This window comes from Paralichthys olivaceus, chromosome 6 (genome assembly GCF_024713975.1).
Source record: "Paralichthys olivaceus isolate ysfri-2021 chromosome 6, ASM2471397v2, whole genome shotgun sequence".
In the NCBI taxonomy this organism is placed as follows: Eukaryota; Metazoa; Chordata; class Actinopteri; order Pleuronectiformes; family Paralichthyidae; genus Paralichthys; species Paralichthys olivaceus.
Genome location: NC_091098.1, coordinates 10,441,652 through 10,457,996, shown reverse-complemented (window position 1 = coordinate 10,457,996; position 16,345 = coordinate 10,441,652). Strand labels below are relative to the sequence as shown.

The window sequence follows — 16,345 nt, the reverse complement described above, 5'->3', positions numbered from 1 at the left end:
GCCTGGATCAGCATTAAAAGCATTCAGATGTCATCAATGAATTCTGTGATACAATACCACCATCTACTGGCTGATACATTTTAAATCCCACTATAAACAAGCTCATCCTCTGATGAATCGAATCACCGGATGTTTTCCTGAATTGTTGTCTCAGTTGTGTTTATGAAACATGATAAAAACCAGGTCGACCAAGTCCAGAAAGTCTTGGCTTCATTGCAGTTAACCCCCGAAAACCCTCAGAAAAATAAATGGTATAGAAAACGAATGAATGGATAGGTGATTTGCATCCAATGATGGTAAAAAGTATGCCAGTCAGATTTCCTATAATTGATGATATAATAATTCTTATATATTATAACGATCCATTATCCACTGGGAAATAAGTGAAAATGTTGAAAAAAAAATTTATTATATATTAATATTCCTGAATCTGCTCCCTGATTCTGATCAGGAATTCAACAAGTCTCAAAATCCGTTAAGTCATCTTTTGCATAATCATGCTAACAAACAAACATACAAACCAAACAACATAATGAAGAGCAGATGTGAAATAATACCAGACAAGCTACACCGTTAAACAGTCTTAAAGTTTATTCTGTCAGGGAGTATGAACATTCTAGTAACAAGCAGTTTGGCCGTCAGTGATTGAGATATCTCCATTATTACATTAGACTATATACATCTTATATACAATGTTTTTTCCACTTGAATGAAACTGTCCAACGCTGCTACTCAACTGATTTTGCACTGTTGAGGTTGAGTAGCAGCGCTGGACCCTTCAAATCAAGTGTCATCCAGTACAACAGCAATAAATCAAACAACACATTACTTTATAAGGAAGACTCAAGAATGTGATGCAACATGAACTTACTACGGTCCGTAATGTGCTGCCTGAAAACACCAACTCCCATCTCATGAGTAATGCTGCTGGATGTTGTTATTATTCCTCAGCACTTTTTACTCCATCACATTTATACTGTATAACTTGCTGGGATGAGCATTGCTATATTCTTGACAGTTCACACTTGATCTTCCGAGGTTTTACATCACATAACTAAGTTTTCCTCCACAGCCGATTGCCTTTCCATATCTCCCATATAATTAAGATATAGATCTTTACCAGTAAGTATGAATATGTTATTGTTTATTCATGAACAGTGTAGAACAGATTAAATACACAGTGGGAGTGAGAACAAACAAAATGTTAAAGCTTGTCTCCAGATCTTCCAACTGTGAACTGCTATGTCACTTTATAGTTTTTGCTTAACTACAGCCTCCACTTTGTGTTTTAAAATATTATTTTACATGATGATTTCAGTTATTTTCTGAACATTGCTGGATTGACTTAGGAACTTTGAAATGCATTGCCCCACCCTGCTTCCCCTTTACAAAAGCCTCCCAGCAAAAACATGTACAAATAAGGACAAGGAGAAGGAATGCAACCATTCCATACAAAACAGTAACAGTGATGGACTCATAAACCCCATATCTGGCATGTGTTGTTCTCTGCTGGAAATCAATGACAGAGAACAGGCACATGTTATTTAGTCATCGTGCCATTAAAGTAACCACAGCAGAGACAGAGTGTCGTCTTTTGTGTTCTACTGCGTTTGTAGATACTGAGGGTGTCTAAATGCAGATTAACAACTGTTTTGATTTGTGTCAATTCCTGAAAGATTCAGAAACAGTTTATGACCTAAATCTGCTTAGACTCCTGATTGGAGAGAAACGCGGACAGAGAGCAACAGACAGACATGAAGAAGAGGTCCAAGCAGATGGACGCAATTGCTCAACCAGAAACAGAGACAGATATAACAACAGTCAGAAAACCAGATGCTCAGATACACATTCGTCATCGTAATAAGGCACAAAAGACACTGGACCACAATCCAAAAATAGATCAACACACAATACATGTTCTCATAAAATGTGGAATTCTTAAGGAAATATATCTGAGGTTTTATTTCTAATAAACAAGCTGCTCTTGGGTGAAAACCTGATATTGGCAGTTACGTCTTTAAACATACTTTATTCTGACCAAACTGATTTTGTCATGAGGCAGTTTTAACAGGAGCTCAAATGGAAATGACTGTCAGTCATATTATAGTGAAGGCATTGTGGAAGAATTTCCCCAAACTTATATAAATATGAGTTGTTCAAAGATAAAATAATTTTAATATCAGTTGATTTTGACTTTCATCCTTCTCTGACAAACTCCGACGAGACATGTTTCATCACGACGGTAACTTAAAACACACAGTGGTAAAATAATCTTCTATGCAAAACCAGAAACACTGTCATTCATTTTTCAATCTTACATGCATACAACCCTGAACCTGCCTCTTCCTCAGAAAGTGTTATGAATCTTTCATGTGGTTGAGCAACAACAGTAACAATTACATGTATCTGCTTTATGGTATAAAAAAAGTGCCTTTGTAGCCTATATACTTCAAATGAATTCCTTTAAATACTCTAAACAACGTAAATAAAACATATTTCCATCAAGTGTTTTTTGCAGTGCGATGCTATTATACAGTGTATTACAATTATGTTCATTAATCAAGCAGTTCAGTAACTACAAATTAATCTAATTTGCTAATGATGTTAATTGAAGAAAACAGCATGAATTGAATTTGGTCTTATTCCAAAATGCAATATCAAAGCAGGTTTTCAGTGTATGAAATGATTACACTTTAACAGCTTGGATCCCTGTATTTTACAGATATCAAGTAGGAGCTACTTGATTAGGTCCTCAGGTGATTCATTTTTCCATTGTTTATAGCATTTTGGAGAAAAAACCTTCAATTCTTTTCGACTTCAATCATGCAAACTATGCAATGATCCTTCCCAGTGCACTTTAATCTCTGGCCTGTGGCCTTTAGTTCGTCAACATATATAACAGCTATTTATTTAGAAACAGTCATAAAGTCAAGATTAAAAAAAACAACCAAACCGAAAGGACAAATAAGTTTCACTCAATTAGAAAAGACCAATTCGATTATATGGTTTCCTGCCCTCATTATTATCTTTTTTACTAAATATAGAAGCTCTGTTCTGGATAAAAAAAGAATATATATACCGAAAGAGCACTGCGTCTGTACACGGCTACCTGTCAGCATAGCAAACCTGCATACAAATCATGCTTGTGTAGATATACATGCTGGGAGAAGAGGATATTGGCATGGATATGGGAGGTTTACATGGCTTTACAACACATGAGGATTGATGCACCCCATAAGGACTAAATTAAATACTGTGAAAAAAAAGAGAGAGGGGGGATCCTGAATTTCACTCACAGACTTCCTCCACCGCTTGGGCAAAAAAAGAATGAAAAATTAGGGCCTCAAAAGCTCAAACACAATTTTTTTTGCTTCACTGGAAATTAGGGCTGGACAATGAAATAATATCAATAATAATCAAAATAATTTTCTTCAATAGCAATATAATAAAAGTACATTGTTATTCTCTGAAATAAAGAAGAGTTTAAAACCTTCACTCAAAAGCAAAAATTACTCTTTAAACTTTAAAGAAAGAATTATGTGATAATTACGATATTGACTAATTTTTATCGTGATATAATTTTTGGCCACATCGCCAGCCCTATTGAGATCATGTGTTTTCAGCTCAAACAGCAGACCAGTCTAATTTGAATTCAGGGAGTGTGTGTGTGTGTGTGTGTGTGTGTGTGTGTGCACTTCTTATTGCCCACTGTGAGCTGATGATGTTAATTGTTTGCTCTCTTATCTCCATGCTCACACAAAAGGGAATCCTCAGAGCAGCGAATGGACAACCAGCCCTGAAAGAGCAGCAACGTGCGCACCATTAACAAAAACAAGGTTTTCAAAGGTTAATTTTACTGGGGGAGAAAAATAAGATAAAAGCTGCTACCATGGTTACTGACAGCCCTCTTCCCATCTTTCTCTCTCTCTCTGCTCTCACTCCATCTCTGTCCACCCCCATAGCTCACCACAGCGGTAATATGCACTTGTGTAGTCTGACAGGTATGGCTTTTGAAATGTACTGTTTCTATAGGCCCCTGCCAGGTTAGATCCACTGCACTGATGCGGTGCAGCAGGGGTGCTATTAGGAATATGAATACAACTGGGACTGTGTCTCCTTTGTGTGTGTCTCATGCCTGCTGCAGCTCAATCAGGAGCAGATTGTGTTTGAAGTGGCTGTGATTCCTACTGGGATTGAGTACCTCATCGCATCTCTATCTGCACTGCACCGATGGCATTGAGACCTGATATTTACTCTGTCAAAATGTCTTAGAATGTCCTGAAAAGCTGTGTCTATGATTTATTTTATTTATCTTGTTATCCATATTTCTTATTTGATGCATTATGTATCCCATAAAGCACCCTAGTTTGCATTTTTGTAGGAACTGTACATTTTAAACTTGTCTCTGCTTAATTTTCCTACTGATCAATCTCAAAATCAGTGAATTCAATGATTTCACTCAATTGACCCAAATTATTGGTGTCACTCTTGCATTCAGACTCGGAAATGTTGTCTTATTTCTTTCTTTAGCCAAATCTCTGGCAGATTAAGCGATGTGACTGCTGTTAAATGAATGAGAGCTCATGTCCAAAAGAACCACAAGACAATTATTACCATAAGACAAAAATACATTTGTTGTTATTCTGCTAATTGACCACTAGAGGCAGTGTGGGTCGCTGACAGTAAAACATGATTGAATCTGTGGTAGAACAAGGGGCTCTGTGATGGACAGAACAAAGAGAACTGCTCCAACCCACTGAAGAAAAGAAGTGACCGGAGGAGGTCAAACTGGGAGACACAGAGAAATAGAGAAGAGACAGAGAGAGACAGAACGATAGAAGGAAAGACATTTATCTCACTCTATCAGTCTTACAGTGATCACCGTGGTTACTAAAAAATTCTACCCCTCTGCCGGTCTGCTGCCGTGGTAACGCGTGGGTAACGGTCACCGTGGATACTGCGCTGTGCCTCCCCTACACTCCCTGCATGAGTCCCTTTGAACTCTCAGTGACAAAAAAACAAAACAGGAGGGACACAGTCGATCACTAAATGTATTTTCTATAGGACATGTACAAACAGAAACACTAACATGGTGAATTGCCATAAAGTTGTTTAATCCTTATGTTCGATGTCGGCAGTGGACGAACTTTGAAACCCCTGCTCCTGAATGGTTCTCAGGCTTGATGAGTGGGTACAGGTAGCACATGTAGCAATACCTGCTAATTACAGTCTTGCTGACAATATACAACGATGAACTCAGTGTGAGTCTGTGTAGCTTCTAATTAACAGCTACCACAGATCTAGAATGCAATGATATTATTGCTGTGGTTTTGTTGGAAACCTCTTAGAAGCCTGGGTTGAATTAGCCCCTCACTGCAGGTGAGGTCTAGAGCTGTTAAACATGTGCGGAACTGTATGCTGAATTTTAGAAATACTGAGGTCAAAGGTCCAACGTAACCCAAAACTAAGCCAATATGTTGACTCAAATTAGTCGTATTTCATTATAATGTGAGTTTAATGATTACTGAAATCAGTCTTTAAAGTAGACCACATCTCTGCATTTTTAAATTCTAATTCTCAGTAAAAACACATCAGTGTCCTCAGTGGCAGCAGTGGCCCTGTATTTGTTCTTTAACCTGATTATCTCACACATATGGACTCCATACCAGATTTCTGTTGTGTGTAGGTGCAGTCCTCAAAGGTATTTTTGAAGCCAAGAATTTCTAGTCCCTCCTCATCTGAAAGCTACTCTGTTGAACATCCTGTTTCCCAAAAAGAGAAAGATGACTAAGTCATTGTTCTGAGGCTGGATCCCCACTGTGCTCGGCCATCCCAGAAATCACGCAGCCATATAACTTGAAAGTGGATTGATTAAATGGCAGATGCTATGTGAGCGAAGGAGATCTACCCTTGTCCTCATCACCAGATCAATGTGTCCCTCTCGTTTCCCAGCTGTTCTCCAGTCTGCGGCCTGAGTTTAACAACGTCACGGTTTCAAAGAGCGACTCTTAAAAGAGAAGTGAGTGATTGACAATGAAGGTCAAAGGTCACAGAGAGGAAAGAACTTTTGACCTACTGACCCGTATCTCTCCCTGTAACTCCCACCTGCAGAGACCAGGCCGACAAAACAGATTCACCTGTCCCTCTGCTTTCCCCGGAAATACACTCACCAAGAAATATTAGTCAACATAAGAAAATATAAAGAGGAGGATTGTATCCATTGGTCACGCAGGCAAAAAAACTGAGGCTGGTGAAGATAGTTCTCCTTTAAACTACAATAACAAAATGAATATGGATGGTAAAAATGTGCAAGAGATCACTGGTGCTTACAGAATAAGTTTTCATGTGACTCTATAAGAATTGCACGTGTCAAAAAAGCAGCGGAGGAGGAGGGGGAAGAGGAGATGGAGGAGATGGGCTCATGCAGAGGAGAGTAAAGTGAGAGATTGATCGACAGTTTCTCCTGAGACGCCAAATCTAATGCACTGATATTGTCTATTACACAACTACTGACACTGTGAAGACAGTGAAGCAGCAGGAGGAGCTTTTTATGAACTAATAAACCTGCACTGAACCCACAGTAAGTCCTCTAGCTAATCCTGAACTCTGACCTGTCTGTGAGTGGAGGGTGAACTAAAAGGAAATGCCCCGTGCAGATCACTGACATATCACGTTGCTAATTTAAAAAAAATCTGTCCTGCTCGTAGACGGAGACTTCATTATTGCACTTTGAACTACAGCTTAAACTTTACATGTCTTGAGTTGCACTTGGGAATGGTCTGATGCAGATGAAATAAATAGATGAGTGTAGGATTTACTGACAACTGCTGCTCAGTATCTACAAAAAGAATGTTTCTGACCCCATCACCTGATTTAAATGAGTGGGCTGTTTGACAAGGGCTGTATTCTTTTTTTGTAAAAGAAAGTGAACATCTGTCTTGGGACGAGGCGGGCTGGTGCATTGGACCGCTGGGTTGGACAAGCTACAAGTTTACGAGGCGGGGAGGCGCTCCGTGATCCAGCTGGTCACCTCCTTCAGCACGGACTCGGCCACCTCTGGGAGGTCATGGTGAAGGGCGTGGAAGCCTCCCTCATAGACCTGGAGAGACATTAAGAGGCAATAAGAGAGAGGCAGAGGAAAGAGTGGAAACAAGTAGGAAGCTGTCCAGGTTGTTGGGAGTCAAAGTTGACTTGTATTCATCATCCTAAGCTAAAGGAACACGGAGATACTACAAATCAAATCAAACAGAAAACCAAAACCTTTTTATTCGATTAACAAATCCTGATTCTCTTTGTTCTGATTTGGAAAGCCCCAGACATTTGACTCCAATCTCTTTCTTTGCTTTTCTTTGGCTCATGATGCAGCAGGAGAAAAGAAGAACGGCCTTCTCTCGTTTCACTTCTCTCACCTCTCGTGTTTTTGGACCCCATGTGATCGACCATGTGAAAATAGTGTGTTAACTTACTTCTTTGCAAATAAGTATCCATCTACAGATGAGAGGAGACTTTATAGAGGTTTATCAGTGTTTCTCAGTGAACAGGCCTCATTTGTGAAGTGAATGTTTTGGCGGGAGGGTTTTATTCTATCTTGCAGTAATCAACGACTGAAACACATCTAAACATCAACAGCCAAAATATTATTTTGGTCACTGATCTACTGTATTGCCAGGAAGATGTAGTATTAACCCTAACCCTTACTACAGTGTCATCAGGTGATGGGAACATTTTCAGGCTACTAGAAGTTAGTTTCGGTTTCAGTCAACCACAAAAGCAACTTTTTGTAACCTTTAAATGGAGCAACTTCCTGAACAATCAACTCATGTTCCGTACTGTTTTAACATTGCGTGTAACAAGTGGAGACGAAAAGGAAACAGTGTGAACTAAATGATGCAACATCTGTTAAAAGGTCAGGTTGGTTAGTTGCTTCTGAAACCGATTTTTATCTTATTAGTTGAAATCACACCTCAATAGCCATCAATTCATTTTAAAATGAACAAAAGGCAATGTCTGCCGCTTTCGCAGGACTGTAATAAACACAACCAAGATCAATTCAGTCTTTTAAATGTCTGTAGAAATTTTAATATCTAAATTAAATCCCCACCTTGATTTTCTTGTCTGAGCTCGGAGCGTTGTCGTACATCATGTTAGAGCCTCTGATGTCGCAGAGCTTGTCAGTGTCACCGTGCAGGAGCAGGAAGGGCCAGTCGATGGACGGGATCTCCCTCTCAATGCGAGCCGCGGCGCCCATCAGCTGCATGCCGAACGACACCCGCATCCCGCCGTGGTAGTTCAGCTCATCGGCATCATACGCCTCCACCTGTGGTAGGAGATGAACCGCCGTAAAAGTTATGGGGAAAAGTAGATGATACTTTTTTGAGCTAACAGAAAACAGTTTGACCGTTTTCAAATGAACAGGACAAAAACTGTCTAAGAGGTCGACAAATTCCATATCACTGAAATTTGTGGAAACATTTCTTCTGGTGCATTTCTTTTATTTCTGTCTGAATGTAACGAAAGCAACTACATTGTTTTTGGGTATTTACAAAGTGTTTTTTTTAAATGCCTGTATTTTAACCTCTGCCAAAAAGGTAAAGCTTTCGCCCCTGTCTGTTGGTTTAGGGCATTTTTCAACATTTTCACAGTCGTTTTCCTTCTCTCGTTTCACTTCACTCACCTCGTGTTTTTGGACCCCATGTGATTGACCATGTGAAAATAGAAGGGTGTGTACTTCCTTCTTTGTAAATAAGTATCCGTCTTCAGATAAGAGACTTTATAGAGGTTTATCAGTGTGTTTCTCAATGAACAGGCCTCATTTGTGAAGTGAATGTTTTGGCTGGAGGGTTTTATTCTATTTTGCAGTCGTCAATGACTGAAACCTATGTCGCACATCTAAACGTCAACAGCCAACATGCATTTTTCAACATTTTCACAGTCATTTTCTCAGAGAATAAATCATGGATGTTGATGAAAAAACAGGCAAATTTAGAGAACTGACGTGTGAGTGTGTGAAATTTGGAGCAGCTTTGTTGAATTTAAGGGGACTGTGTGGCTTTGGCAGAGGAATGCGCTCTATTGAATGCCATTCAAAAAGGAGAGGGTTGTTTCATCACAGAAAAGAGGTGAGAATAAGAGGAATCCTGGGAAAACCATGAGAGTTGGCAGATGTGAGTCTGGTTAATGAATGGCTGAGGGCCCCTAGATGTAATGGGAAATAAAAATGAAAGAGAAATAAAGATGTGTTTAGATGTGACACTGAAAGGAGCAGGAGGACCTGATGAAAAGAAAGTTTACAGTGGTGTAAATCATGAGCTGCAGAGAATAGGACACACCCCATTCCTTTGACATGAATTTGAACTTTCATAAACGCTCTCACACTTCCGCCTACATCCATTCATGTTGTACGTAAACACAGTGGATGATCCTCTTCAACAGAAACAGTGTCACTTTGAATAATGAATGACTGAGACCTGAGCTGTAACACAGCACAACCTGTTTTGCGGCTCAGAGGAGACGGTGAGACCCAGAAAAACCGTCTGCAAGGTGAAAGATTTCCTCCCCAACCGTTGAGTCAAGTATAAGTCCAGCTTTACTTTGGTCAAACCCTGTTGCATGTCATCCTTTTTACCTACAATGACTTGTATCCTATCAAATGAATCCATTTTGTGTATTATTGTACCTGGGAGAAGTAATGGCATCATTTCCTTCAACTCACTTTAGGCAGCTGGATGTGTGATCCCATTGTTACAGTGTTTAAGTTATTGCTAAAGTAAGTTCACACACAATCACAACGGTACAAAAAGCACACAACATGTTTCCAGACACAAACATGCAGTTATACAAAAAATGTTGGTGCACGACACAGCCAAATACACAATGAATACATAGCAACTACACCTGTTTCTCTAATTATAAGTAACACAATACAACGCCCTCCCCACAGACACACACACACACACGAAGTTGGCCAGAGAACAAATCCCTTGAGGTCTGGAAAGCATTCAAAGTATCTGTCACAGGATGGACTCTCCTCCAGGGACTCATCAAGAAAAGTTGTTGCATGACTTCACAAACACAAACAAGATACATGAGACCTTGTAAATTCTATTTGCTGGGACCGCCATACCAGACACTTCAATTACAGACAACAATACAGCTCAGCCACCTGAACGCACACACGCACCAACAATTGTCTCTCACCTTCGTCTTGTCCCGTGAGATCCATTTAGAATCGAGGGTGCCCAGTGCCAGGCTGGGAAGCAAGTGGTTCAGAACCTTTGCCAGAAAAACCTGTAAACAGCAAAAACACAAAACATTTTAGTTTCTCTTTACTTATCAGCACCTCTCAGAAGAATGTTTCTATTGCTGCTTTCAGACATGCACTGAAGTCTGGACATTTTCCTGAAATCATCCAGAGGTGCTGTACGTGAGAATGTAGATGTTGGAGTTAGTTGCTTCAGACATTTTCTGGAACTTGTCCTGCCAGCCCCAAGTAAAATGATGTTTCTCACACACAAAAAAGAAAATGTCCTGGCATGAAAAAGAGGTGCCAGACACCAACAAAGAAGTCAACTTGAAAAGACAATTAGATTCCAGAAAAAAGACAAAGACTGACGTCGTTGTCGACAAATGTGTGGGCTGTTTGACAAAAAGAACGTGATTTCTGTAGTGGGATTTAAACATCACGTCCTGCTTCTGGCATACTCTACCCACGTGCCACATGTTGTGCCACTACACACTGGTTCCAGACATTCGCCTGTGAACACTGCGTTCTTTATATGTGAAAGGCAAATTGTGGAAAATGTCTGCACCCATTTCTCAGGACATTTTCCGGAATTCATGTCTGAAAACAGCTTGCTCTAGTGTTACAAATAGATAGTTATGCCATCTCACAACCAGTGTTTGGCCTTGAAAGTCTGACACAGTGTGTCTCTCTTGATTCTTGCCATAGAAAGCATACAAAACAAAAGCTGAAGGCCTGGGTGGAGTAAGATGACTGACTCCTGGTATAGTTAGGAAGGAGAGAGGAGAGGAACAGAATTATGTGATACCTTGAAGGGTGTGGCTGAGTCTGGGTTCATCTGGACCATCGGCGCTATCAAAGCCACTCCAGCAAAATCGTGGGGCCTCTCGCAGGCTGTCAGGATAGAGATAGCGCCACCCTGGTGGGGGGGGGGCACACAGAAGATAGTATGTTTTGTTAGTACACTGGGCATTGATCAGAAGGTTGTGTTTCAGTAATTTGAAATAACCATTCTTTTTAAAGACAACTGTTGCATGTTAAGTCGACTAGTTTACTGGTTTTCAGTGCAGGAGTCTTGAGTTAAGGTGTAAACCAGGTGTTTGGATGGAAACAAAGAAACAATACATGGATCCAGGTGAGAGGCAGCTGCTGAGTTTACAAAACACACAGAAAAATCTCCATTTCCACATTCCACCTGTGATCATGAGCTGCAAAAAAGTTCATTCATATCAGAATTAAGGTTTACACCTAGTGAATGAACAGTGTGAGAAAAGGCTGAGCATATAGTGGTGTTGGATGATCAGGCTTGTGCAATCAGTTCAGATAGCAACATAAGACGATATGAATTATAGGAATAATAATAACTGTTGGGATTTGTTCATGTTCCAATAAACAGGTGTCCATATCCCCTGGCCCTGGTAACAACAGAGTCATGTGATCTGATTGGTTTGTTGTGTAAAGGAGAATTGCAAATACATTTAGTTCCATGTTATAACATGTGAAAGCCTCTCATTAGCCTCTCATTAGCAGGATTATGCAAAAACTACTGGACAGCTTACCATGCAACTTGGTTAAAGGATGTGTTATGGGTCAGGAAAGAACCCATTACATTTTGATGTATCTGGATCCAGGATCTGGATCCAGGAATTGTTTTCATTTTCTTTAACATTGTGAGATATTTATTGATTTCTCATAGAACAATTAATGGATCATGAAGAAAAAATGTTTAGGGGATTCATATTTTTAAATGTTCCAAAAACTAATCAGGATCTCGTAAATTGAAATGAGGTTTCATAAAGGGGATTGTTGGGCCTTGGCAAAGGTTCACTCTACTTGATGACTGATCAACTACATATAATTTAAATTAGGTGACACTTAGAAGAGCAGCTTGAAATGAGGACATTTCTTTGACTTTTTACATCTTTGAAGCTTAAAGTGGAAAACTGTTTTCCGCTGAGTGGTAGAGTTTTTAAATATAAAATAAAAACTAAAACAGCTTTAAGAGTGTCAGGGTTTCTGTGAGGGAAAATTGATTGAACAGAAGACAGGGAGAGCTTTCTCTCCTATAACTTGAGTGGTCTTAGCAAAGTAGGTGAAAGGTCCTGATGCAAGGCACAGTGGGAAAACTACTCAGGGGTCAAGACAAACATAAAACAATCTGTCTTTTGTTTAGATGGGGCCCAAGTTCCCACCCTCTTCCTTTGTCACTGTCGCTCTACACGGACTGCGAGAGAAACGTGAAAAGTGACTACACGGCTCTCGGGGGGCAGCGTGTCCTGAATAGCTGCAACGAGCAGCGGCGCCAAGGCCACACCTTGGCACCCGTGGCGACATTTGTGATTGTGATTTAATTCCCATGATGTAAGGCCATGATGATTAGCTGCACTGTGACGGCCAGGACGTAAATCAATTTGCCACGGTTAACTCAGATGTGGTTTCTCTTCCCGTCCTGCAAGTGTCTGTGCAGGTGCAAACACGAACACACAAACACACAAACACACAAACACACACACACACACACACACACACATACACACACACACACACACACACACAAGCTTATTCTGCATGGGTAAATGTCTCCCTCTCACTCTCCTTTTCTGGAAACTAATTGGCTACCACGTTGCTTATGTGAGCTTTCTTTGTCACTTGTATGAATATTCATTAGGCTGGGGCCAGTGGCAGGTTGGTGCATGAAAAAAGCCACAAAGCAGAGAAACACAAACATTTCCCACAAGAAAAATCTCACTGTCTAAAGACATAAGAACTTCCACACAGCTGCTTGCATACACAAACATAGGTACACAGATTTGGAAAAGGTTGCTAGATCGATTCCAACTCATTCTGCAAGTTTAAGGACGAGGTGACCCTGAAACAAACACGTGTTAACACTGTGACACAAGCACTCACTGAAATGTTGCTGGCAATTTATTTTGGGTGATGTAAGCTGGTCAAACTGGTTGGTCGCTTTAACGGATTTGATTCCTGGTTAAATATAGCAGGATGACTGAGTGTTATATGGTGCAAAAGCCCATTGTGGGTCACACACATTACACAGAGTGGTTTTGTGGAATGACAGCGAGAGATAAGCGTGAATTGTGAAGAGAGCAGAGTGTTGAGACAGAAGGAGGATTGGAACAGAGAAGCTCTTTACTGAGCTCATTAGAGGCCTTCTTACACTCTGTCTCTCTGAACTTAGCTTGAGAGGATGAATGCTGGCATTGTATGCTGCAGGGCAGACTTTAACTGTCACACACTGCCCCAGGAGCTAAAATACTGACATTGTATGCAGCTATGGCTCAATGTCTGTACATTAAATACATTAAAAATAGGTTCATCTCGAAATGAAACCATGAGCGACGTTTAGAGGGAAAAATCACTGGAGTTCAAAGACAGTTGAAACGTGTGGTTGGGAAAAGGTTGGGAACTCTGACAGCTTGTTGGATTATCAGCTGAGTCACACAAAAGTAACTGGGACAGCATTCGGGAGGCCCAACAGTCCCCTTATTAAACCACATTTAAATTGACTGGATCCAGATTTATTTGGATTTGCCCCAAATTATACACACTCATAAATATCAGTGCCCTAAACATGCCTAATTATTACTATTTTTTCTTTAAGATACATGAGTTATTCTCCATGCAAATGTCCTTTCTTGCCTTGTCAAAGAAAGTGAAAAAGTAAGCTTAGATCCGCAAAGAAATTTAATGGGGACTATCGAGGATCCACTGCTGCTAACTAACTATCAAAGATACACATTACCTCCTTCAAATATATGTGGTGAAATAGAAAGTACAATATTTCCTCTAGTGGAATAGTTTAAATATTAAAAATGTACAGAGGATTGTGAGTAATATAAAATGGAGATTAGCATGTAAAGTACATGAACCTCTAACTTTTACTTTTAAAACATGTTTAAAACATGAGTAAATTTACTTAGTTAAAAAGTAAGATGGCTATATCTGACCCAAAACCTCAGCAGAGCCAACTACATGCAAAAATACATGTAGTTGCAATACATACATGCAATAATACTTTACACATTTCATGACTACTCCACTTTCTGTGTAAACTAAGTCAGGTTCACCAGTGCAATCAATGTTAAAAGCTGGTCTGGGGACTTGCTAGGATATGATTATTACATGAACTGGGCTACTTTTAAATGGCTCATATATAAACATTATAGAGAGCAAACAGGTGTTAATAGACATTATATGGGCGAAGTAGTTTAATAATCATCATAGTTTAAATCAAAGTGAAGTGTGGTTTAGAGCAAAATGAAACTGAATGAGGAATAGATACGGAGAGAGAGATGGTTAAAAAGCGGAAAAAGGCTAAATAACCATTACATAAAACTCTGGCACTGAGCGAGTAGGAAAAATAAGCCTTGACCAGAAATTCACATGAAGTAGGAGAGAAATGAGGAAAAGTGGGAAGGAGCCAGAGCTGGAGGCTTTTGTCTGCATTCCCATGAGCTGATACAACACTGTCCTACTTCCCCCATAACTGCTGAATGATAGAAGATGCAGAGACAACTGTGAGACAGTGTGGTCCAACACAGACGTTACCAGTTTATAACTAGTTTATTTGTCAGTGATAATTATTTTTGCATCTCTACTTCCTTAGATGTTTTAGACAAATGTGAGTCGGCCCTTGTGGGTCCTGTTGTCTTTCCAAGTTGACATCTTCGTCTGTCTTCTACATGTATGCCACCTCTTTTTTATCCTCGGATATTTGTACTCCTCTTGTTTTTTTCCATTTTGCATCTGTCTTGTGTTAGAAATGTCATCAACGTGCCCAGTCGCTCACTGTGAATTCTCTGGACATTTTCCTGCTGTATTCTCACATGAGCTCACCCCGACATTCTGAGTGTTTTTCAATGGGATGGCAGTAGAAACTCTAGAGAATCATTAATAACTAGTTATTAATACATTTGATCAGAGAAACCACTGGCTGTGTTGCAGGTGATGGTGAGCGGTGGATGTTTCTTTAAGGCTCACGGCATCGAGGTCGCTTCAGGATATTATCATTGGAGCAGTTCCCCTGCACATACTGTATCCACAGGTGGTTTCTATTGTCTTTGAGGTATTTGCACGTTCCTGGGACCATTACACAGCTAATCACACAAGCAGAGGAGCAGAGGAACAGTCTAAAGAAACAGGATGAACAGTCACAACGCTGGGAATCTGGGAAATGTGAAAACAAAGCAACCCAACACTTGCTTTGGGTTGGGTTTCCAAATTTGAGGTCTTTTTCCAAGAAAAGGTTAAGCCAGGAAAAGAGATGAAATGAAAAGTAAGCAAGAGCAAAGAAAAAACAAAATGGGAGGAAATTACACCTCAACAAAACAAATTTTCAGACATGACCTCGGAGAATTGGCTAAGGCATTTCCCTGCAGATGGTCTTTCATACATGCACAACACAGCGGGAGGTTCTCTGCACAGACCATAGACTGTATATAAAGGCACAGACCAATCAAAACAGCAACAAATCCTCCATTATTCAAGCGAGAGGTGGAGCAGACAGAGGCAGGAAGCGACGTATCACATGATTTTGTTTAAATCGATCACCACAAACTCTATTGACATCTTAATCTGTGTCTTCTATGTGGATGATACCGCTTTTCAACCGGGAGATATTTGCTTTCTTTTTCTATTTTTCTTTTTATGTCTGTTGCGTGTTAGAAGTGTCAACAACCCCCCCCCCCCACTCGCTCGCTGTAAATCCAGCGGGGGATCCCCTGCTGTGTTCACACATCAACTTATCCTGGATTTCTACGGACTTTATACTAGGGGGTCAGGCAGAGGAGCTCCGTAGATACTGTGAAGCGTCTCAGTCGGACATTTGTGTTCACTCATGCACCTCCTCTGGAGAAAATATGGAGGAGCTGCAGAGTCCAGTGCATCTCTGAAAGCAGCTATGGCGAGTGGAAGACAGAAAATGCAGTAAATGAAAATAGATAATGAAAAACCGGTAATGTGATGTGATGAAGCATTACAGATGGAGGGAAGAAGCAGGAAAGAGGGGATGAAAAGAAGGTGGCGCTGTGACTTGGGGCGGCACTGCTTTAATATTTACAGTCTGATGTTTAAACAGATACCTCT

General features: G+C 40.2%; 1 protein-coding gene across 2 annotated transcripts in view; it reads right to left on the bottom strand.

Moving 5' to 3' along the window:
* Positions 1-576: 576 nt before the first annotated feature.
* mgll (monoglyceride lipase) overlaps positions 577-16,345 on the bottom strand; it is a 40,579-nt gene continuing 24,810 nt past the window's right edge. For both annotated transcript variants that reach the window (XM_020089411.2, XM_069525873.1), the window contains 4 exons: positions 11,049-11,159; positions 10,198-10,287; positions 8,102-8,317; positions 577-7,099 (listed from right to left, as the gene is read on the bottom strand). In XM_020089411.2, coding sequence (XP_019944970.1) covers positions 6,992-7,099; positions 8,102-8,317; positions 10,198-10,287; positions 11,049-11,159 — 525 coding nt within the window. In that variant the 3' untranslated portion in view covers positions 577-6,991. The remainder of the gene's footprint in view (positions 7,100-8,101; positions 8,318-10,197; positions 10,288-11,048; positions 11,160-16,345) is intronic.